Here is a 24,340-nt window from a genome sequence, read left to right as displayed (position 1 = left end):
CTGCTATGTTTCCATTATCTAGCTTGAACACTGTTCTCCTTGGATGTTCTGGTTTTCCAATATTGTCTGCCTCATCCATCTGCTGACTATATAATCAAACTCAGCACTTTTGCTTGCCTAGTACAAAGACAAGTGTTACCTTGAAGATAAAAGGACTGGCAGTTAAATCACAGAGAATTGAAAATAAACAATTAAAGTTACTTCAAGGTCATTTCTGTAGCTTGCAGCTAATAACCAGACAGTCTCCCAACCTGTTTGTGAACAGGCTTAATAGGCTAGGCCAAACAGAGTACACAAAGCAGCACTGTTTCCTCTCCAGTTTAGAAGGGAAAATATATTTTGATAGTTTTGATTTCATTGTGTAAGTAGCTGCAAAAGAGGCAGTGGATCAGTTTGTATTAAAAGGACCAAAGTCAATGCATATTTTGTAGTTCATCTGCAAAGCTTCAAAGATTAACCATGGACATGTTGGCTAGTTAAATTGAATAAACCTAAAGGTAAATGATAAGAAAATGAAACAAACATTGAACAAATTCTAATTCAGTTAATTACAAATGAACCACAACATGCTTTTTTTCTATCATACATTTTTTAAAATGAAAATAGCACTACATTCTTAAACTTTTGAAGCCACTGTCATTGATGGCTGCACTTTGAATCAGTGTGGCTGAGGTTTAAACTGAAGAACTCTATTTTTTCCCCCCCTCCTGGGCAATTGTCAGCCAACCAAGTATTCTGTCACCACCCACGCCCCATATTTTCTAACTTAATAATAGGCTAAGATGGGCTCTGAGTGCTGCTCTGCTGAAACAAAGAGTAACTGATACTAGTTAATTTTTTTTTAATCCATTCAATCAGGTCAGATTCTCTGAGACTGCTTTTATTAAATTAAATTAACTGGTGCACAAGTTAAAGTAGACAAGTCAACAAGTTTAAAATTTGAATTAACTGGACGTAGAGGAAAGTTCTCAGTGAATGCTGAGAGGTATCAAACATGATTTCAGTGGACAATCAACATGGCCCAGAGTTGATTCCACAAATAAGTGCACAGTAGTCCTTGATATCTTCTCATTCAGTTATTTATAACTATATTCATGAACTTCCTTTATGATGTGAACGTGATATACCTATAGAGTTTAATGTTTAATAGCTGTTTCAGGTATGTAGTGCTCAGCTGATAGAAGTATAAACATAAGCATGGATAGTAACTGCTACAGTAACCCAAGTGGGTAGAGACTGGGAAACCAGGTTACAAATGGTGTCATTTGTAACTATATTAGGTAACTATATTAGGTTGTAGATAGCTATGACTACCTAATGAAGAGAAGACTAGGGAAGACATGATAGCAGTCTTCCCATACTGAAAGAGCTGTCACAGGGAAAAGGGTGTGGATTTATTCTTTGTGCTATCCCATAGTAGCACAAGGGGAAGCTTTAGAGAGAAATCCAAACTCAGGGAGTAATTTCCTAAGTATGAGAGCTGTTAAGCTGTGGAACAGCCTGACTCCTGGTGTGTGTGCCCTGTACTAGAGGTTTTCAAACAACCACTGGACAGCCATTTGTGTGGAATGTCTGAGGATTCCTACTGTGGGCAGAGGTTGGACTAAAAGACCTCCAAGGTCCCTTTCAACCCTATGATTCTGCGAAGCAAATGTTGCTGACAAACTTGTAAATAGATCAGTCCATTTGTGCAGTAAAATGCCTTCTGAGCTAGGTAAACCAGTAACCAACCAATATAAGGAAATGTAGCAGTAGAAATAGAATCAAAGTGATTTCATATTCATGAAAATGACCCATCCAAGCTGACCTAAATGTCATGATAGGAAGTTACTTATTCAAAAAACAAGCCATGGATTTTTCTGGAAAAAGTATGCTAGAAAGAAGTGTTATCTCTGGTTGGCTCCCAATACTGGACAGGTATAGCTAAATGAGCTATGTGTAAAGGCTCTATGTGACCAAAGATCAAAGTCTGTTACCATTTCCCAAGGCTCCAAACTGGGCATTCAAGATTGAACACATCCCTCAATGGTCATCCATCCTCATGACATACAAAAGGAAATCACTGTCTACATGCTATATTAATTGTGAATCTTGTTAGCACAAGATATTGTGAAGGCCACCAATTTACATGGCTTGAGCAAACTCTCAAGGATAAGAATATCAATGGTTACTAATCATAATGGCTATATATGTAGAAGCTGAGGGCGCTAATGAATTCATGTCTTATAGGTATCTGGCTGGCCAATGCAAGGATAAAATGCTCCAGTAGATGGATATTTGGCTTGATCCAGCAGAGTTCTTTAATGCAGTAGGACAAATATGCATATGAAGAAGTCACTGGGGCTAATTCATAAATTCATTATTGGAAGATTGGGGAGATTACTGTTTTTCCATCTTACCTACCTCACTCGACAGCCTTGTAAAATTATGCTAAGGGGACCCAAAAGAGTCACATTAAGTTTTTGGAGAAAAAGGGTGATGATAATGAAGAGAATGACAAAAACTGTATAATCATCATTAGCTCCACATGAATGTATAGAAGAGGGGTCAAATACAAAAAAAGATCCATATTCGAATCAGGTAAAATGCAAGTAATGTTCTTTTTTGTTATTTTAATTAGCTACTAACAAAGCACATCTGGGATCTAACTTGGTTAGTGAATTCTGATTTCCTTGGAACTTCATGTCTCTGCAGTTGTATTGTCTAAAGATGTTTGGTTAACCATTTGCTGTGTTAATCATTCAGCATGGATCTTAGCATTGAGCAAAATGCTTTATTTGTGAGAGGGGAGAGGGAAGTGGAAGAGACGTATATTGACTGCCATAGCCACGCAAACAATATGCATTAAACTGAAAGGTACCCTTTCTCTACATTTCATGATTTGCTTGGTATGTGTCTGTGGTTCATAATTATTGACAGCCATCTTATAGATTACTTTTATTATGTAAGAAGCCAATTGGCATTGGCTGCAGGTTTGCATTTTACAATTAGCAAACCTTTGATTACTGTAATGATGTAGAATTTATGCTAGCTTTGCTTGTTAATATAAGAGCTCACATGGTGTTGTGCTACACAAGCTTAATTAATTCATTTTCAATTTTAAATACATTTGTATATCAACCATTGGCTTTCTGAATGCACAATGGAATTGATGTATTCGTTTTGACCTGGAAGTAACACTCCAACAAGGAAAGTATTACGGTTAGGACAATACTGTAAAAATCCTGACTGTTTTTTAAATCTGCATATTATTTTGCTAAATTTTTCATAGATGTTGCTTTATCCAAAAGCCTACAGACAGGATTTTGATTCCTATTTGTACATTGCTGCATGCATTTCAGAAACAGATAACAGAAAGAAATCAATATGACGTACATTCTTGGAGTACAGGTGTACTCCAAGAATTAACACACACATGGATATTCTACAGCCTGTTTAGTTTGAGACTCAGTCCCTGGATCCATTTTAAATGTGAGGAATGGAAAATAAGAAATAAAACCAAACAGAATGATTCAAATAGTGAAATGGTATCTCCATTTATCTCCCCCTCCTCCCCCTCCTCCTCCTCCCCATTTTGATTAAGAGGATGTCTAGTTCTGGAAAACATTTTTTACACAGATCATCAAGTCAAACCTGCTGTCAGCATGATAAGTAACTCACTCTTCCTTCAAAAAGAGTGTATACATAATTGAATCTTTGCAAACCTAATGAATTTGGTTGTATTATGAGAGAATAATAAACCCTTGCAGATCTCACCTGACCCAGGATTTGAACTAAAGGCTCTATACAGCTCAGAGTTAAAGATAGCGCTACCTGATGCTCACTGCAACAAATGTGCCTTTTGCTGTTTTATTTCTTGAAGTATTTTTGTATGTTTCTCCATGGCAGCCACAAAGCTGGCAACCACTCCTTCAAATGCATAAAGTATTATCTTAAATTGACAGGCCATACACATTCAGGCAAACTCACAAATGTATGGTGATCATTTAGTGAAACCCTAATATGTATAGTAGTTATTAATGAATTAGCCTTCTAGTGATAATGTTAACATTATAATCAGCACTGCCTTCTTAATGGTCCCTGTATCCTTTTACCCTTTCATATAATTCCGCATTTGCTTTTCATTTCTTCAATTGTGATTCCTTCAGCACCCCAGCATTATACATATGCTTGATAATTTAGGATAATAATTAATGTAACTGATGGAATGTACACTGCGCCATGAAATCTGATTCCATCAAAAATTTCCAAGATTCTCCACATTTTTTATATTTAAACTGAAGTTCAACATACACTGGAACTGAACAAGTGTTTACCTAGGCTAGGGTAGAGATCTAAAAATAATTCACCATTAATCATGAATTTATTAATGAGATCTGCCAAAATAAACTCCATCCAAGAGAATATTTAACATCTTCTAATGTTTGATATTTGCTTTAAAAAACTACCCCGGCTCCAAATTGTTTGAATGATGCAACTAGTAAAATGTATATTCTGAATATTGCATACAAAAAAAAGGGAGGGTAATTACATTGTTAAAAATACTTTTATATTTATAAAGCCTGCATTTTGAAATTTATGTAACAAAGGATATCATCCATAAAAGATTATGTAAGTGTTTACATTAAAAGTTGCATGCATCAGGGACACTGACCACATGTCAGAGAAAGTTGCAAATGAAAACAGATGTTGATTTTTTAAATTAGAAAATGTCTGCTAAAAACACAGCAGATCTGAAAACTGTTGAACCAAGACATATAATGGACAAGATTTATCATATAAAATTTATACAAAACTGCATGTATAAGATTTCCAGATTCAGGCTAGGAAAAGGCATACACACAAAGAAGAAGAATTCATTGGTCATCCAATGAAGCTGAATACTGGCAGAGCTGGGACAAAAAGAGGGCCTTTCTTCACATAATACATATTCAGAATGTGGAATCTGTTGCTAAAAATATAGCAGCATGGGGAATTCTGGGAATTGAAGTCCACACATCTTAAAGTTGCCAAGGTTGAGAAACTCTGCAATAGAGGCTATCAGTGGTTATTGGTTCCCTCCAATATCTGAGATAGAATACCTCTTAACATCAGTTTCCAGGGTGGATGTTGCAACATTAATGCTCTGTATGCTGTACAAGATGGATGTTTGGTCTGGCCCCACAATACTCTTTGCATCCTATTCTTACCATTTTCAATACATTCATCCATTTTCTCCTCTTAAAGACACCTTATTCTATTTTTTGTCTTCCACCTCTGCTTTTTCACTCAGTCAATATCTGAGGATGAAGAAAGGTTGTGGCTGAAATGCATTGTTGAGATATGATGGAATGCTAGAATTTTATGTAAATATTAGAAAATGTGACATTTATTCTCTTCAGTATTTATTTATGCATTTATTTAGTTATTACATTTGCTTCCTATCTTTCCTCCAGAAAGCTCAGTGAATTGCACAAGTTTTCACCCTCATTTATTCTCACAACAATCCTTCATGGATGGTTAGACTGAGAGGTAACATTAACCCAAAGTCACCAAGGTAGCTTTTGACCGCTACCCACACTAATGATACCCAGTAACATTAGATTGGAATACAGTGTATGCTAGCCGCATTGAGGTCTGTGGGGCTTCTTTCTGAGTATGTAGAAGATTTAGAAACATCCATGGGGGGTGTCGGCTCAAGGGAGGGGCAAATAACAAAATCAGCATCATGCTGCACCCTTTTGTACATGCACCACAATATAGCATGCATATACAAAAGCAGCTTGGAGCATCACAGTGCAACAATATTTTTGTCATTTTAATGAAAGCATCAGATCTTGTAAATTGCGCTGTTAATTGGTTTTTGTATTTTCATTTATTGTTAGATATAGAGCTAAATACTCCAATGTACTGATATTATGGGTTATGATGCATTGTAGACATTTAGCTATTGTGATTCTTTTCTTCTTCTTTCTGATATCTCATTATTCCCATTGTTGTTGTTGCTGTTGTTGTTTCTTCGAGTCAGTCTTGACTCCTGGCAACTGTCTAGACAAGTGTCTGCAGTTTCCTTGGCAAGATTTTAGAAGGGGTTTGCCATTGCCTCCTTCCTAGGGGTGAGGGAGAGTGACTGGCCCAAGGTTACCTAGCTAGCTTTGTGCCTCATGGTTTCCTGGTTTCTAGCCTGATGCCTTAACCACTACACCAACCTGGCTCTCTCTCTCTCTCACCCTCTCATTATTCCTTATTTGTGCTCTATGGGAACTCCATGTAGCGATTTAACAAATAGAACAAAACAAATAGTTATTGTGTATTGATCTGGAAAAGATTAAAAAACACACCCTTGGGACTTTCATCCTTTGTGTGTCCCCACAGAATCTTAACAAAACTAAAGCATTATGTAGGGCACCAAGAGCAGACAGAGGTTGATTGTGTGTCCAGTCGGTAGCCAGCCAATTGCCTGATGCCCTAGCAAGCTAAAACCCTGGAAACAAGGGTCTGTTCTGAATCATGGAATACCCATCTATGGGGAAAAAATTGCAGGAACTGGAATAGTTGTTACTTCCAGATTTTCTGTATGAATTGATTGTCCGTATTGTGTGAAGTTATATCAATCAAAGGCATTACAAATTTGAAAGTTATTTTAAAAATCCCAACGAAATATCTACAAGCCTAATTTTATGTTTGGAGGGATTTCATATTAAAGATCAGAAATAAATGAACAATCAAAGAGCAGGTTATAAAGTTTTTGTCTACATAGCAGATAGAGAATTAATTACCTAAACTCTCCTAATGCCTTTGTAAGGTACTCCCCCACAGCATGGTCTCCTATGCTCCATCCAGGTCCATTTTAAGACGATTTGCATAGCTTCATCTTTTTTGTATGCTGCACGGAGCACAAACAATTTAGGAACTGAGTTCAGGGAGATAGTTAGAAATTCACTTGGGTCTCAGGTAAGATCAGCAAGGTTATTTTCCCTTTCAACTTAACTCATATTTGAAGTGTAGTGGCAGTAATCCTGTTATTGGAAAATATGCTATGGCATTAATTCAAAATCAGACATCAGGGGCCATAACCAGGCATCATTCTGCATATAAAACTCAAATCAACCTTCCTCTAGTTTCTGCATATGGAACAATGGCAATTTTGACCCTTAACATTTAATTTTATTTTATACAAGATAAGGGCAAAGTCTGTTTTTCAGATGAGCATTTGCAGTTCCCATTGAGATTAAGACATGAATACGCATCTGAAAAGGAATTTTGTTCTTAACATATGCCTTTCCCCTTATGAAAATCATGAATTTATTTTAATTCCCTGATACCTAATGTTATGTATTTTTCTTTCACTCCCTGTGTTCTTAAAAGCTTTCAAGTAGCATTCTGGATATATACAGCAGTGACCAAGGAATGACAGCTACTAATATGGGTCTTACCAATACTTCCTGTCCTTCTAATTTGCCTGTAAAAAGGGAAATCACAGGTAATACAGCTTTGAGATTTTGGCATACTGAAACCCTTTTTTAAATAAAAATAGTAGCTGCCTTTAAAAAATGCTGAAGTGTCTGTGTTGTTTGTAGGAGAAAGAAAACCCTGTAGATTGAAAACATAGTGGCACTGATTTAAACACACATTGGACACCTTCACAGTGTACTGTTTCTACTCTCTACTCCCTCACTAATTAGTTTTATACCATCTATGTGATTGTTTTCACTCTTGGTAATGAATTACGAAATGTGAAGAACAGGTAGGGAACACTGTTAGCCATTTAGCATTCGATCTCGAGATTACTAGTAGCCTCCCTGAATTAGAAAGATCTGGTTCAAGACATTTTTCTCTACTTGTCCTGAATATCCCTGACAATAAAAGGCATGGTCCTTATAACTTTGCTGGTCCTTATAACTAGACACATGCTGCTAATGACTGTAATTACTGTAGGAAATATAATCAATCTGCACACATTTTGACTTCTGGCCCATGATAAAAATAAATTATCATCCATTACATTTGTTCCAGGTCATCATAAGTGACTCTTTTAAAGGTTCACAATACACCCATTCACCACATTAATGAATTAACATCTTTCAGACTTTCATTCAATTAATCTAAAGAATCTTAACAACCATGCAGTTTATCAGTGCAACTCAAAGAGAACAAAGAGCTGGTTTTCTTCCTCTTTCCCCAACATACAAATAGTTTAGAAATCTGATTATGCCTAGCGTTATAGAAGTAGGAACTCAAATTCACTTTAAAGTATTGTAAGGTTTTTTTCCACCCCAGTGTAATGTACAACAAATTGGATCCTGCTTCTTCAGAATTTTAAAAATTAAAAATGCATGATTATTTTTTTTTCAAAATAAAAACTCAGCACATGCTCTAAACAACAAATAAGGAAGCAGGAAATGGCAAAACTACCAGGAAATCTGAGACTGTAAAACATTTCTTAAAATCTTGTTTGAAAAAAGTTCCTTGTAACTCAGAGCAACTTATGACCCATTTAAATAGATTTTGCTTTCTCTCACAGATACACGAGCAATGGCAAAAGAGAGACAAAAAAAGGACAACCATAATCTCAGTGAGTATATTTAACACTTTCCTAACATTCATTATTGTTAGCAGACTATAGAAAAACTCTTTCCTTTAGAGTTATTGCTGAAGAAAATCTGAATGATCTTTTCTTGTCAAAGGGGCACACCTGAAAAATTCACACGGATAATAACCAACTCACACTCCATGTCTCAGGATATATTTTCTCCCATGATACATAATAGGATGGATCCAGAATTCACCATGCTGAAAGCAGACCCATGAAATCAATGGATCTTGATAATTAGGATGCACTTACTTGATTTTAGTGGGTTTGATCTAAACATAAACATCCCAGTCTTCTGTTTCATAAAAAAACATGTTTACCGTGAGAAATTATGTTGCTCGGTAGAAGTGCAGTTCGCATAAACTTTGTGTGGAGAAGATAATTTATAACAATTCAGCTGAAAGTAGTAGAAACTTTTGTGATTGCAGAGTACTACTGCCAATCTAAGGTCTTATCTGCACTGCCTGGGTTGTCCTGTTGCCAGAACACATCAGCAACCATTTTTGTTTGAGGGCAGGAATGGATGACATCACTCTTTACCCTCTCACTCTATCTTCAAAGGAGGTCTTCAAGGAGGTCTTTTGCTGCTTATGTTAAATTATTGTTGCAATAGCACAGTGGTTAAAATGCTTCTTTTACAGAACAAGAAACCTGGTATTTGGGCTTTTTTTTTTCTCCTTTTCCTGACCTCCCTATTTTTCCATGGGCTCAAAAAAATAGTCCATGGTTGCATTATCTTGTGGCTTCTTTAGTCACTTGAGTCTCCAATCATTTGACTCAAGTGACGGTAGAAATGATGAAAGGTGCAACCCAGGATTTATTTTTTTTCCTGGCCTTTTTTTTAAAATATGGAGGCCAGAGAAAGAAAAATAGTAATAAAAAACAAGTTTCTGCTGGGTTTTGAACCAGGTATGTAAAGAAAATGTTCTAACCACGTGCCTCTGGAAAAACACTATAAGCGAGGTAGCAACAGACCTTTCTCAAATAAACTCTGAAAACACAATAAAATAAAAATTATTTTTAATCTGGTTGTTGTGCATATGTACATTTTGATGCTTTACCTTTACATTTATACATTCAATTTAACTTTGTAGACATGAAAGTGATTGGCCATTGCTTTGCTGAAACAGGAAGTTGGGACGGTACAACAACAGGGAAATTGTCCTATGGGAGAACATGGTAGCCTGCAGTCCAGAGTGAATCCATTTCGAGAAGTTGCCAAACCATCTCAGGCTGGGCAGGTTTTTCTTAAAGTGACTTAGCCTAAAACTGCCATGGGCACAAGACAGGAGCAGCTCAGAAGTGCAGTGCAGATTTGCTCATAGTAGGATATCCTGAGCTACATGGACAATGATCAAACTATCAGTTTTTGTATCAAGTAGTTCATATAATCTTTTCCTTAATTTTCACTTTTTGTAACCTATTCTTCAGCTCAGAGTTGGTTTATATGGTGATGTTTGAATCATCCATTGATGTGAGCAAAGCAGTAAAAGCCAAAAGTATTAGTGATCACCTTAATTTTTATTATTATTATTATTATTATTATTATTATTCTCAGCCAGATGTTTTTTAGCCTGGATTTGGCATTTTATCCACCTGTCGAGTCCTTCCCAAGGACCTGGGGTGATGATGATGATGATTTCCAAGCAATAAATAAATATTGTTAATACTGCATTCTTGGCCTTCAGTACCCTGGATTAACCTGGATATGTTGCCTACTGTTGTCTGCACAAAAGAATGCCTAAAGTGACCAGAAATTGGTGTGTTTAGGAGAAAAAGTTAGAATATTCAACTTGCAAAAATTGTGCATATGGCCCACATCATCTCACCATTAACCAATTGAAATAGGTCTGTGCCGTAAGGTTAGATATCTAGGTAAATAGAAATTATAACTTCCTATCCAGTTTAAACTAGGTAAGGAAACCAACATCCCATTTCATTTAATGCCATGATACTGAATTATGCAGGAATTGGTGATGTTAGCACAATTGGATTGTACAGTATCCCCATTGTTTTCTGTGCAATTTATATATGCATCATGCTTCATGGGTGTCTTAAAATGAAACTGCACATTCCAAATAAATTATGTATGTGTGCCAGATAATTTAAATAATATCCTAGTTAACCTGATATTCTTACTTTTGAATAGTCATCTTGGTGACAACAACCACTAAGTGTGCCATAACACTCCATAATAATATGAAGCAAGTGGATGGCTGCGTGCAACAAGCAGATATTAAACATAGATATTTTACAATCAAAAAGTGACTTGTACTGTTTCTTGAAAAAAATAAAATTTTAAAGTAATTTTAAAAATTAAAGTATATTTGTTATATACTATTGGGCAGTTTTTTCACCAATTTTTCAAGCCTTAATGGTAATTAAGATTTATAATTTGTGAAAGAATTAAGCATACATTCTTAAGATCAGAGGTAGACCTTCCTTTTAAGTAAACATGGATGAGATTGTAAAGTAAACATTTCCATTCAAATGGCATCAAACACGTGATGATATTATCACCTCTTTGCAGCCCTTCAAAATAACTTGTCTGATATGATAAATGCACACATTCCATGAGTACAGATTCACAATTTTAGTTCATTGTCAGATCAGATGAGAATCACAGTTATTATTTGACCACACACAGCCTAATGTTAGTGGTGCACATTGTTACATTTATCATATTTTATACATTAAATTCCTATAAAAGCATTGTTCTCTGCACATTTTAGTTGTAGAGTTAGGTATTCTTTCATTGAAGATAAATCTTTTGGTATTTATTATTTTTCTCCCTTAAAAAGAACTTAGTGATTGGACCTGGATAGTTAAACTAAGCATTTAATGGTTTTCACACATTAAATATTTTCAGGCTTTACAAAGTAATTTTAAAAATTAAAGTATATTTGTTATATACTATTGGGCATTTTCTATAAAGTAGAAATACTGTGACTTTTGAAACAGAGTACAGTGTTTTGTAACAGAACTGTGTTGCTGTCTGCTAATATATTATATCTTTTCTGTTGTATTCTGCTATCATTAAAATATCTTGCTTTTATAGTTGAAAGAAGAAGGAGGTATAACATTAATTACCGGATCAAGGAGCTTGGCACACTTATTCCAAAGTCTAATGATCCGTGAGTTCATGTCTCATTTTTATCATTGTGTTTAGAATTTAAATACAAAGAAAATACAAAGAATGGAGCAAAGTATGAAACAGGGTTTTTAGATGTCCTAGTTCATGTGGACATTTTGTCTAAAGGTGGCAGATTGCTAGAGTCAGTTGATGGGTAATTCCAGATTCTAACTCAACTGGTAATCTAAACATAATATATTGGTCCATGTGGCAAGATATTTTTAACATGATACCTGAAAGAAGGATAAGTGCCATTTTGGGATTAGTATCTCCTTGATAAGAGATATAATGTTTACTATCATTATGTCAAACTCTTAAAAATGTGCATCATAAAGTAATTATAAATATTGGTAACGTTTTAAATAGATTTTAAAAAGTTCCCAATCTGCTTAGGAATTATAAGCCAAGAATAATAATTAATTAGATTAGTAGAATAATTAAGTAATATATTTAGATTAATTTGCAGTCTAATATTTGAATATTTAATAACTTAATTCTACTATAAATTTCAGAAATACTGATTTTATTAGTTTGCATAATTTTCTTGACATATCGTCATCTTGCAAGGTGATGCTTTCAAGGCTCTCCTATATATGCGTTCAATTGTTTCAATATCAATATTTACAATGCTGACTATACAAAAGAGAACAATTTTACACACACACACACACACTCAATTACATACAATTATTGTTCCACATAATTATAATGAAGAACTGCACAAAGAGCCTTCCTTAATTTGAAATACAGTTCTAATATAGTAATTAACTAAATTTCAAAACCCAGAACAATATTATGAGGTAATGTTGGGTTTAACTTATAAATGCAGGCATAGTTGAAAGAGAAACTGACTTATTTACAATTGTACTGTATTATTTTGGTCCTAAAGATATGCATAATTGTGGATGTATACAAAAGCTATGTGAAAAATATGGTCAAAGAAAATGCACAATACTTTCCATTGCTAATTTTACAGAAGGGGTGTTCCTGTGTATGTGTTGTTGTGTGTGACTTGTTGAGTGTTCTGTCTCAGTGTTGTCTAGCTGTTTACTTAATTTGCAGTTTTATAACACTGATGTGGTACAACCATTACACTGAAGAAGTTATGAATCACATTAGTGTGGATGTACCAAGCATACAAAGCACTTACTGTCATATACCATATTATAGAAAAGTTTGTTTGAGTTTATTTTAATCATAAAGTTTTCATAATGTGATACGGAATAGTTGCTAAAACTAAACGATGATTTTGGTGTATTATCAACACTGAAAATCAAAATTAGGTAAAACCTTTTATTCAAATAAGAATAAAAGCATGCTCATTAGAAAATTAGGTGAAAAGAGTTATAAATTTTAAATTATATTCAAAAATTTAAGCTTAAATTGTCAGTAATATATGTTTCCTAGTTCATTAATGGAGAGTACTGCACATAGATTTTAATCTTAGAGTTAATAACAAAAGCAATTTTTACTAAAAATATAAAGACTGTAAAAGTAGAATCATGAATCTGCATTTAGATCTTATACAAAAAAGTCACTTTATTACTTTCTTTTGACACTTATTTTCATTCTGGGATTAATTTTAATATATAAGGGCTTTTTAACTATTCTATTAAAATTTCCATTCAGAAGCAATAATATCGAAGAGTGAATAATGGTCATGTAAATCATTATTTCATATTAATATAAAAGATTTTGTACATTTTTATGAATTTTGCTGACATGCACAATTGTGAAAAGGTTATCACTACTTTCTACAGTGATATGCGTTGGAACAAAGGAACTATTTTAAAGGCATCAGTGGAGTATATCAAGTGGTTACAGAAAGAACAACAGAGAACGCAAGAGTTAGAGCAGAGACAGAAGAAATTAGAGCAGGCTAATAGACGACTCTTGCTTCGAATTCAGGTTTGTAGAGGAAAATGCCTGTTCAAAGCCAACCTCTCCCTCCCCCCCTCCCCCCCTCCCTCCCTCCCCCTGATTTTTCTACAGCTTTTACATCATCAAACTGTATTCAGTGATTATAAAGCACATACACACAGATCTACACTGGAGAGGGGGGAAACTCTATATTACTTGGAAATTCAAGATGTGGGGCTTTACACTTCAAAAAATGTTCCTGACCTTGTTTTACCTTCGGGTACATTGTGCTACATTAAATTAAGCAGCACATCATTTTCTGGTAGCTCCCTATAATAGACAGTAAACGATCTACAGCATTTTTAATTGGGTAAGGTATCCAGGCAGGTTCTAGATAGCATTCCTGAATATTGTAAAATAATTCGTGTGTAAAGAAAAGATTTTTCTCTTCACTTCTAAGTACTTAGTGCAAGGCAAGACCCATTCAAGGGGAAGCACTTGGGCCTGTTTCATTTTCAGAGGTAGATATTTCAATCGAAATCACCAATACTAAAGGGCATTTGTTTTTATACAGCCCGGCATTCTTATTATTTATTTATTTGATTTCTATTCTGCCCTTGTATAGGAGATCAAGGTTCTCCCTATTTGTCCCCACAAGAGCAACTCTGTAGGATAGGTTAGGCTGAGAGACAGTGGCCCAAAGTCGTCATGGGCTTCCATCACTGAGGGGAACTAGAACCTGGGTTTTCCCACTTCTAATCCATCTAGGTTGCTGGATTTAAATAGACAGTAAAAGATAGAGATTAGAGATAGAGATAGAGACAGAAATACAGATAGAGATACAGATGATTGAATCAGTATTGAGTCAGTATTGGCTCCTGGGTGGCTTCCTGGAAAAGTCCCTGCAGTTTTCTTGGCAAGATTTCAGAAGTAGTTTGCCATTGCCTTCTTATCAGAAATTAAATAGACATGTATAGGACTGTGTTGTAAGGTATGATGACCTTAGCAAGGTAATACAGTATTAAACTCAGTGAGATTGATAGGACTTCCAAGTCTATTTAATGCAAGATCGAAAGACTCTCATTGAAATTACAGGATTTGAAAGTACTTAACTTTAGCTAGAATATGCACAAGATTGTAAATAGATGCTTACCACAAATAGGCATTGTTTCTATAAAAACAAACACAGTGCAGCAATTGAGTACATGAGTGTTTTAAAATTCTGAGAGGCACAGAGCAAATTGTACAGTTGAGACACTGTCCCCCACTTTAATTATTTTTGGTCCATTGAACTCAAGAGCCCAGGCAGTGGAAATCTGTGGAGAATTTCTAATAGAATAACTATTGGGAACATACTTCAACTGATTAGTTTTTCTGACATGAATTAAAAATATGATACTGATCATTTCAAATAATTTAATTTCTTTAGAGATGAACCTTATATAAGTTAGGCCCAGGAAATTGCCTCCATACTATTACTGCATCCCACAATTAAAAGGTCCTGCTAAAGGTCATTCTTTCTTCATACATTAGAAATTCCATCTCCTTCATTTACCCAGTATCAATATCTGACCTTGGTCTTTTCCAGAGGTTACCCAAATCATGGAGGATATTAAGAATCCATTCTACCATCAGAATTGCATTTATAACAAAAATTGGGAGACAGTTGACAACATTTTATTTAATCATTATACTATTTTAATAGTATTTATTGTGTCCACAGTCTTGCTAATTGGAGTAGTCTGCAAACACTGAAACATACATACATGCAGTTTTAATCAAGTTTTATTTTATGGAAACAAAGCAACTTGATAAATAAGTGTTTAAAACTTGTTTAATTCAATCAGCTATAAGATACAACCAATGTCAAAATGGTGCTAATGTTTCATGAGCTTAAAAAATGAAAGCAAAGGTTTCCAATGTCATCTGTCACAGGGAACAAAGGGTAAGCCTAGGTATTTAATATTTCTGGAAACTCTGAAGCAACTGAAGAAAAATGTGTGTTCACAAAAATGTTGTTTGTTTCTTTTTTGTTTTGTTTTGAAAATTTTGGAGAAAAATGGAATAAATGCAGGAGTTATTTTAGCACTCTATAGATATTTAGTTACTTTGTTACTTTATAAAATAGGCTCTTTCTTTCTTTCTTTCTTTCTTGTTTATTCAAATATTTTTGGGATATCAAACTGAAAGTATACTTTATTGAGAAAATAATTATAACATTAATTGAATTTTTAAAAATATTTTACTGCAAATGGATATGTAAAGTGCTTAGCTCTAAAAATGGAGCATTTCTTCAATTTTACCTGTCTTAAGCAGCAGATAGGCAAAACGTTAATCCTGTAAACAGAAGAAATTATAAATTGTTTATTCAGACTAAAAATAAATTATATGTTCTAGTTGCAGAAAGCACTGATTTTTCAGGGAAAATTGTGAAAAAGCTCAGAATATATATTTTGGCACAAAGCAGTACATAAAGAATCCCCTTTTTCAGAATCTGAAACCCCCCCAACAGTTTTAATTTTTTCTAAGCTTTTATTTTATCATTGTGTTATCATTTTATTACAATATAATAACAAAATTTTATTATAATATTATTGTTTTATGGACTTTTGGAAACTGAAGGTGATTCTTCACTAAGATGAACTTTGATACCTTTCTTGAATGGGTATCTTGATTTCCAAACATAGAAAATGCATTGCGACTTGACTACTTTATGTATCTTTTTAACCATCTTATGTATCATTTGAAAATGAAATATTATGAAATATAATCTATTTTCTATTTTTTAAAGAAAGAAAATACCTTGGAGGACTGTATTGTTCCTGAATCATTCTTTAACTGGGCATTCATATCTCTGCATGAGTCTGAGACTCCCAAGTCATACAAATAGCCCATGGTTTATCATCATGACCATATGTAGTCTTTATGTGACTTTAAAAAGAGACCAAAAAACTAAGCTAGCTGCATTTGTATGTTACATTTTAAGCATACTGTCAAACTAGGATTCAGAACTGCACCAGATATAGCACTGTGATGCACGGAACCCATTTGATTTTTAAAAAACCTGCTCTCTAATTATTTTCTCTTACGCCACAGGAGCTAGAAATACAAGCACATGCCCATGGACTACCAATCATGTCTTCAATTAGCGTGGTGGACTTAGCATCCTGTGTCATGAGGCAACAGGCATATCCCGAAGAGAATTCAGTAGACTGTATTCAACATCTCGCCGCGGCCCACGAGCAACATGCTGATCTAGGTGACTCAGCTGCAGCCTTTTCTGATCCACTCTCCCGCTTTACAGACTTGTCTTTTAGTGCTGCCTTAAAAGAGCAGAGATTGGAAGAAATACTACTAGATGATACAATATCGCCACTTGGGATAGACCCTCTTTTATCTTCTGTGTCTCCTGCTGTATCAAAAGGAAGCAGCCGAAGGAGCAGTTGCAGTTCAGGTGATGGTGATGATGTATAATGTAGGAAAACATTCCATAGGTAGAATAGAAGGAATTCTCCCTTGCTTTATTGGTGCTATACTTTATGTTGCTGCTCATTTCAGCATAATCAGGGTTGATTGCTGATAGACTCTGTTTTGGAAAGGGTTGAGTGTGAAATAAAAAAAAAATTGAAGAAAAAATTCCAATATTATGGAAAGTGGTAATATTTTACACTCAGGCAAGAGAAGGGGGGTGGGCACATATATTCAAGGAGAGCATTGCTCTTCATGTATACAGGGCAAACATTTTGAATGGAAGTTATTTTATTCATTAAAAATCAAGTTTCTGAATCATGAGGGGAAGTTTCAGATAACCCTTTGCCCTCTGTGCATGGAAGCTAATGCAAAGAGGGCCTGCTGTTCCTTTTTCTCTGGGAACATGCGTAGAATCTTGCCATTTCCACAATGCCTTTGTTTGGAAGTGATTGGACTCAAACCATCAGACATTTTGTATTCATTCTGATTTATTTACCAGGAATGTTGTGCATACTGTACATTACCTTGCAATTTTATTCCAGTATTATATAGCATTCAAATTCATATTAGGGAATGTTGGGATCAAGGGTAGCCAGTTACATGTGAATCTAAAATTAGAGGGTATGTTTTCCACTTTAGGATGCTTGAACTATTGAGACTGAGAAGCAGGACCCTAAAGTACATATATTTGATTGCCTAGTCCATACATTTCATACAGCCTGACAACTTCAAGAAGTTATTCTACAGATCATACTCCATCCATAATAGCTCATGAAGATTCAAGTCCAGACAATGTACCTCACATCTCGGAATTCCTGACATTTCTCATGAAAATACTTCCTACCAATGTAAATTATTTATTCATTAGAACTGAATCAGAAGGAGTCCCAAACCTAACAGCTTGAAAAGTGTATAGGGGATATAAAATTGTGTTGCATGTGAGAGGACTTACAGCCCTCACATTCTTGGTATACTGGAACTGCCCCATTCCCCATGAACAGTGTATAGTGCCCAGCAGTAGCACTCTTAAGGTGAATTGTAGGATTACAAATTGGACACTGAAACACCACAATTCCCCTTAAAATAATTCTGAATGAAGGAATAACATTGTCCCAGAGCATTTTGGGAATAAAATTATCCAGTGGTTTCAAAAAGTCTGGATAGGCCGTATAAAAAAAGATTAGATTGGTGCAGCCTAATACTTAAGGACTGTAAAATCCTATTATTAACATTAATTGTTCCAAATCACTGAAGAATGGACATTTTCTTTGAATGAAGAAATTGTACTACATGTACATAGCTGATTAAAACTATTCCCCATTAAAGTCAGGAGAAAGTTGTGGAATTAATTGTGAATATTATCTGAAGTGAAATATCAATGTTAGGTATGAAAAAGGAACAGATGCATAGATAGGGATGAAGGTCAAAAAGACTGAAGAATACAGAATCTTGCCACTGCAGTGTTATATTTTCTACACAAAAAAAGCATCTGTTTATTTTAGAATTCCTTTGGCTTCTCCCTGCAGTCACTAAAAACAGCACTGAAATATCTGTTAGACATACAGTAATACCTTATATTATTTGTAAGAAATGCAGCACTGCTGTAATTTTACTTCCAATATATTTAGAATGGTATACTATCTTGTTTCCATCTAGCATTTTGTATGGAAAGTGTTGTAAGAAGGATCCTGTGGTAGGGTGGAAGTGCAATTTCATTCTACAGAAAAGAAAAAGAAAAGAGATTATTAATCAAGATTTACCATCCAAAGGTGAAATCAGTTGACCTTGGAATAATGTTTGAAAATTAGGATAAGTATGTGCCTTATAGTGGAAATGCCCTTGTAATGCACTTCCACAAAACATACAGATTGATGAAACAATAGAGGTACTGTAGCAATAAGAGGGAATGGGTTACTTACATCATTTTTGGATCATTTTAAGTTCCTAGAGAGTAGCATGAAATTTTGATACAAAAAACATAGAATACAACAAAGTAGCACTCCTAAAGAATCTAGACAGTTTTAGAATAACCTTCTGCTGGACACTTTCCTGATGGATACATTGAAACTGAACAGATTATGCAGTCTTCTAAGTTAGATTCTATATAGGTGCTTGATACTCTTTGTTTTTTAGAAAATCCTGAATCGTCATCCACAATATAATTCTACTGATGATGTTACAATGTGGATGCGTCCCTACTTTAAATCATACTTCGAATATTTTTAAAAAGAAACTTGTATATTTTACATTCATGTTATGTCCCAATCACACAAACACACACACACACACAAATGCTATGCAAAGCGCACTGAGGTCGTCTTTACATGAAGTGCCTTTATTTTCCACTAGTATTTGAAATACCATAAGATCATGTACTGGAAGATCTTTCTTGTGCTCTTTATGCAAAGAAGGTGGGATTTTCCTTCTTACTATGTTTTCATACATGGGAAAGGGAGGTAGGCCAAATGAATATTTGAGTATTTGCTCAAATATCTCTGAAAAATGTCCCAAAAGCTTCCAAAAGAACCTAATCAAATCTCAGTAATAGGCATGTGCCTTTCATGTGGTTGAGGTCTTAAGAATTTACAACTAGATTACTCATTGGAGCAGGAGGTTTGAAAAATTTTCTATCTCTCTTTTCTAATAAGAGACATTCAAGATTCTCTTATTCCTTTAATCAGGATGAACAGTAAAGTTATCTTTAAGCCCCCCCCCCCAAAAAGGAATGGAAATATTGCTCTTATTTAATTCCTGAAGTAGATGTAGATACTCATCAGATAAAATACCAGCCAAAGCCCTAAGTTATCTTAGAGCAGAGATAAAAATTCTACAAAAACTGAAAACATGAAAAAGAAAAAAAAATGCTGTGGCTTTTTAATATGCTGTAAGTGATTGACAATAATTCCATCACTTAATCTTAATAAGAATATTATTATAGAACATTTGATTGCTATAGGGCTGTATATATATATAAATATATATAAAAGAAAATTATTGTAATTTAAAATTATGTGAAGTCTGGTAGATCATTTGCATTTACTGTAGAGTCATTTTTACAACAATTACTATTTTTTAACATTAATGCAATCACTTGTTTTTTAAGCAACTGCATGCAAAAGAATATGCTTTTTTACCAACTCTGATTCAATCTTTATTAACGTAGTTTTAGTATAGGCTGATATTTTATTTATTTAAAATATGCAATTACAACTTTAAGGTAAAATAGATCTTTCTATAACTTGCATGAAGTCAGACTGGCACTAAACAACCTATCCAGTAAGGTTTTATAATAATACCAGCTACGCATATTTACTTGCAGAGAGTATGCTGAACAATAGATACACAATACCATTCTAAAACATCATGGTCATGTTGTTCCCCTACTATGTACTTAATATAATCCTTTTTGTTTGTTTTATTTATTCGTGTTCTTAAAGTTTTGGAAACAATTTAAAATGCTGTAGTAACTGCTGGTAGGCAAGTTGATATCAAATAATTAATAAAGAAGCTGTACCAACCTTTTTAATAATATTAGAACTTCCTCCTCAGCCAATTTAAGGGAAATAGAGTATAATATCTAAACAAGCAGTACACTGGAAAGAGCTGATAATTATACAACATTGTATCATTCAAAAGATATCCAAGTTTCATGAATTTAAGAAAGGATTTTAGCATTTAAAATTCCCAATACTAAGTGTGTGCTTTTCTAGAATATATTTACTAGATTATACATATGATAGAATGGTACACTGTGATTAAATAGGAATATAATTTTAGCAATAGCTTTGTAGCAGTCTTACATATTTTAAAATTCACAGTCTTTAAAAAAGCCATTTAGCATGGGTATGTGTGAGTGTATACATACAGATTTATTTGCTTTGGACTTATTTAATTATAACTCTTTTAATTATTGTGTTGTACACAGTGGGACTAATTAACACTTGTAATTCAATTAATTTTGAATTTGATGAACTAGAAAAGGAAATTTGACATGGGAGCTGACAATGCACAAGCTTTAGTGTATTTGAAGCCACAGAATGATCTGTACATAGCAGACTTGGGTCACTCAGAGTTAAATAGCATGAGAAAATGGAATCACAATATACAGATTACAAAAACACAGTCTGCTATCTACTTAATTAGAGACAATGACATTAGCAAAAGACTTCCAATCAAATTCAGTGTCAACATCATTTGTATGGACAGACAATGTCGATTAGAAGCAAACTTGTGGAGTTTTGATGCTAATCAGTGTCAGGTCTGCCAGACTAATCAAGGATGCACCAGTTGTGAAGTATGCCAAACAGTGTTGGTAAATCACTGATACCCATCAACTTAAATATACATCAGTTTCATTAATTGGCAACTACAAGACAAGTGTCGAATGCTCAGGATAGCAAGGATTCTGATACAATCCACCACACTGTGGTTAAGTATATGATTCATGTAATAAGAAAAAGTTGCCTGCAGGCTATTGTTCCTAGCATGGATTAAAATTTGCATATTGCTTCTCCTTATGTCAAAACATCTGGTGTCTGCAAATGCTAACATTTCGTTAAAAAGTTTCATGAGCAAGGAAAAGTAACCTGGAAATATTGCATGTGACTCATTCAAGCATTATAATTGAATAAGAGGCAGGGTTAGGGAGAGAAAGGGTGCTGGAAAACAACTGTATAGGGAGTATTATGGAAGGGTATGTATTGTAGGGAGACAGGAACAATGTTCATATTGTACGAGCACTGACATTTTCTTCCAGGTGTCATTAAAAATGACAATTATTCTGATTGAAGTTAGCTGTGATGCTAGAGTGTCACTATTAAGATAATATAAATATATTAATTTCTATCTGGAATGGAAATAAGGAGAATGCTTTATCCAACTGACATTCCTAATTCAATAAAAAAAAATCTGGTATGTTATTCTTAGCACCCACTGCAAATCTTTCTAAACATACATCTCTCCATATAACGTGAGAAGGAGTAATTGCAGGATTTGGGTGAGTGTAATTTAAACATTCCTCTTAGTAGTTTGTGTGGTTCCAAGATGGTACTAGATATTAGAAATATGCTAATGTTTGTAGATGTGAGCACCTAGCTAACCTTTTCTGAAAGCTCAAGCATGGAGCTCCCTGGTTAGGACTTGAATGGAGTTGTTGTTTGAGAATTCGAGGGATGTAAACTAGATTGAGACATTCAGAAACATTATCCCAGAAGAAGACTTCAAAACCACTTCCATGGTTTTGCCAGGAAAACTGCATGGATGAGTTTGAGTTGAGTCTAATCAATATTATTTATAATATTTGTACCTCATAAAGATTTGCACTGAAAACTAAGGTTTTTTTTTTAATGTCTTGATGATGAAGATCATACAGGTTTGACAGCCATAGGAAGCCAAGAAATTCCTACCTCTGCCAGTGAGGCTATAAAAGATACCATTATCCATTTCATGCTTACTAAACTGCCGACTCCTTATAAAACAGTGCTCGCACCCATTTTATGTTTCACATTACAATATACCAAGATTTATTTATTTTTTCACAGTACTGTGAATGAACTAGTCCTCATGTAGCATCTGGTTTTGGTTTGAAACACCTGGTATACAGGAACCCAATTGTTGAAAATATCTTTGTGCATGAATCAGAAAATTCCTCAAGATCTTCTCTCCATTCCTGGAAGCAGCAAGATTTCTCTGTTTCATCAAGTCTGACAGTCTGTCAACATGCTTATTTTTAAAAAAATAAACATTCAGATTGTGTAAAATTGGCCATTACATAGTTTTAAAAATACAAACATTGAAATATATATGCAATAGCACTGAAATAAAAAAAACTGTTCTAGAAAATATTGATTAAAAACAGCTACTGCTTGCTGCATTTTCCAGACTTTCTAATAAACAGAATCCTAGCATTTTGTTCTTCCTCCAGATCTGCTGATTTATCCTAAAGCACTTCAAAAGTCTCAAAAAGGTCTATTTTAAAAGACCAATTGTGAAAAAATGGCACTTCCATGCCAATATAAAAAAAAACAGCAACAAAAAATTATTTTGATGAATTGTCTACTCACCACCCCATCCCATAATGCCCCTTTTGTAGATAGTAAATGAAGCTTGAAAATTGAGAAGCATCCTTTCTCCCACCCATAGCCTCTTGCCAAGCTGTCAAAGCTAGTTGCTCTATACGACTTCTAGCAAATGAGCATTAGGAGCTTCCACTATGGAGGCACCTGAGGCACCTCTTTGCTGGAAGTTTGTGGTATAGAAATTTGATGATGATGATATAATAATAATGATAATAATAATGGTAATAATAATAATGGCAGCCTTGGACTAATAGGCTGAGAGAGAAGGCATTTTCATTCGGATCACAGTTGGAGAGAGAAGTAAAGTTCAACCCATTTCCTGAGTTCCATAGACTCAAAGTAGATGCTCAGCTACTCATAACAATCAAAACAACAGCAGCAGCCATGGCATTGCAAGAAACACATTTGGCCCTGAGATGTCCATTCTAGGTAGAAGTAGCAGAACTGGTTTAAAGATGTTCAACATTCCGAAGACATTTCTTTCCAGACCCAGAGTAACTCTCTTCAGGTAGTTAGGTGAATATATGGAGGGCTCAAAGTGGATGAAGAATGGGATCAAGTGCAGCGGGCTCTGTCTTTTCTTTCCCATCGACCAAGTGTTCAGCCACTTGGAGATTAGCTGTAGTTTGAAGGACAGCTGTACTCAACATTTGCTTGAACTTGAGTAAAGATCTACACATGACCCATGGCCATAGAACTCAGGATTTCCCCCCCCCCCCCAGAACTCAGGATAGAAGGGCTAGAACTGTATGCATGGCCCCATTTGTATCCAGGTTCAGTATTATAAGCTGGTATCTAACCCATGTTGTTGAAGCTATAACCATTCATGACTTAATTGTGCCTGCTCACCATTTGACAACTGTAGAAGATCAGTGTCCATACATACGTGCACACACTCTCAGACAATTGGCAGCGTCAATTGAAAACCAAGATGGGTTCTCCCCCATCCCCTGTACAAAGGTAATTAGGGGACAGCTGAATTTTTCCTAAAGATTCTTAAATAATAGGATTATAGCTCCACTGACTAAGAAATTTTGCAAGTACAAATTACATAATTTAAATAATTATCAAAGTTATCTCAGATTCAGAATGTGGATGGAGAACCATGGAACAGTTTTTTTAAAAAATAATTATGGCCATATGGACAATTGAGTAGAGACAATAATTTTTACTAATTATGTTATATTGATAGACCCAGTTAATTACCATTAACATACATTTTGCTCT

General features: G+C 34.7%; 1 protein-coding gene across 1 annotated transcript in view; it reads left to right on the top strand.

Moving 5' to 3' along the window:
* Positions 1-17,762, top strand: part of TFEC (transcription factor EC) — a 107,674-nt gene extending 89,912 nt beyond the window's left edge. Inside the window, exons 4-8 of the mRNA XM_063309345.1 lie at positions 7,348-7,462; positions 8,504-8,554; positions 11,631-11,706; positions 13,466-13,613; positions 16,662-17,762. Of these exons, the coding sequence (XP_063165415.1) occupies positions 7,348-7,462; positions 8,504-8,554; positions 11,631-11,706; positions 13,466-13,613; positions 16,662-17,039 (768 nt within the window). The 3' untranslated portion in view covers positions 17,040-17,762. The remainder of the gene's footprint in view (positions 1-7,347; positions 7,463-8,503; positions 8,555-11,630; positions 11,707-13,465; positions 13,614-16,661) is intronic.
* Positions 17,763-24,340: the final 6,578 nt, after the last annotated feature.

Source organism: Candoia aspera, chromosome 7 (genome assembly GCF_035149785.1).
Source record: "Candoia aspera isolate rCanAsp1 chromosome 7, rCanAsp1.hap2, whole genome shotgun sequence".
Lineage (NCBI taxonomy): Eukaryota > Metazoa > Chordata > Lepidosauria > Squamata > Boidae > Candoia > Candoia aspera.
Note: the sequence above shows the minus strand (reverse complement) of the source record. Positions and strands in the feature narration are given on the sequence as shown.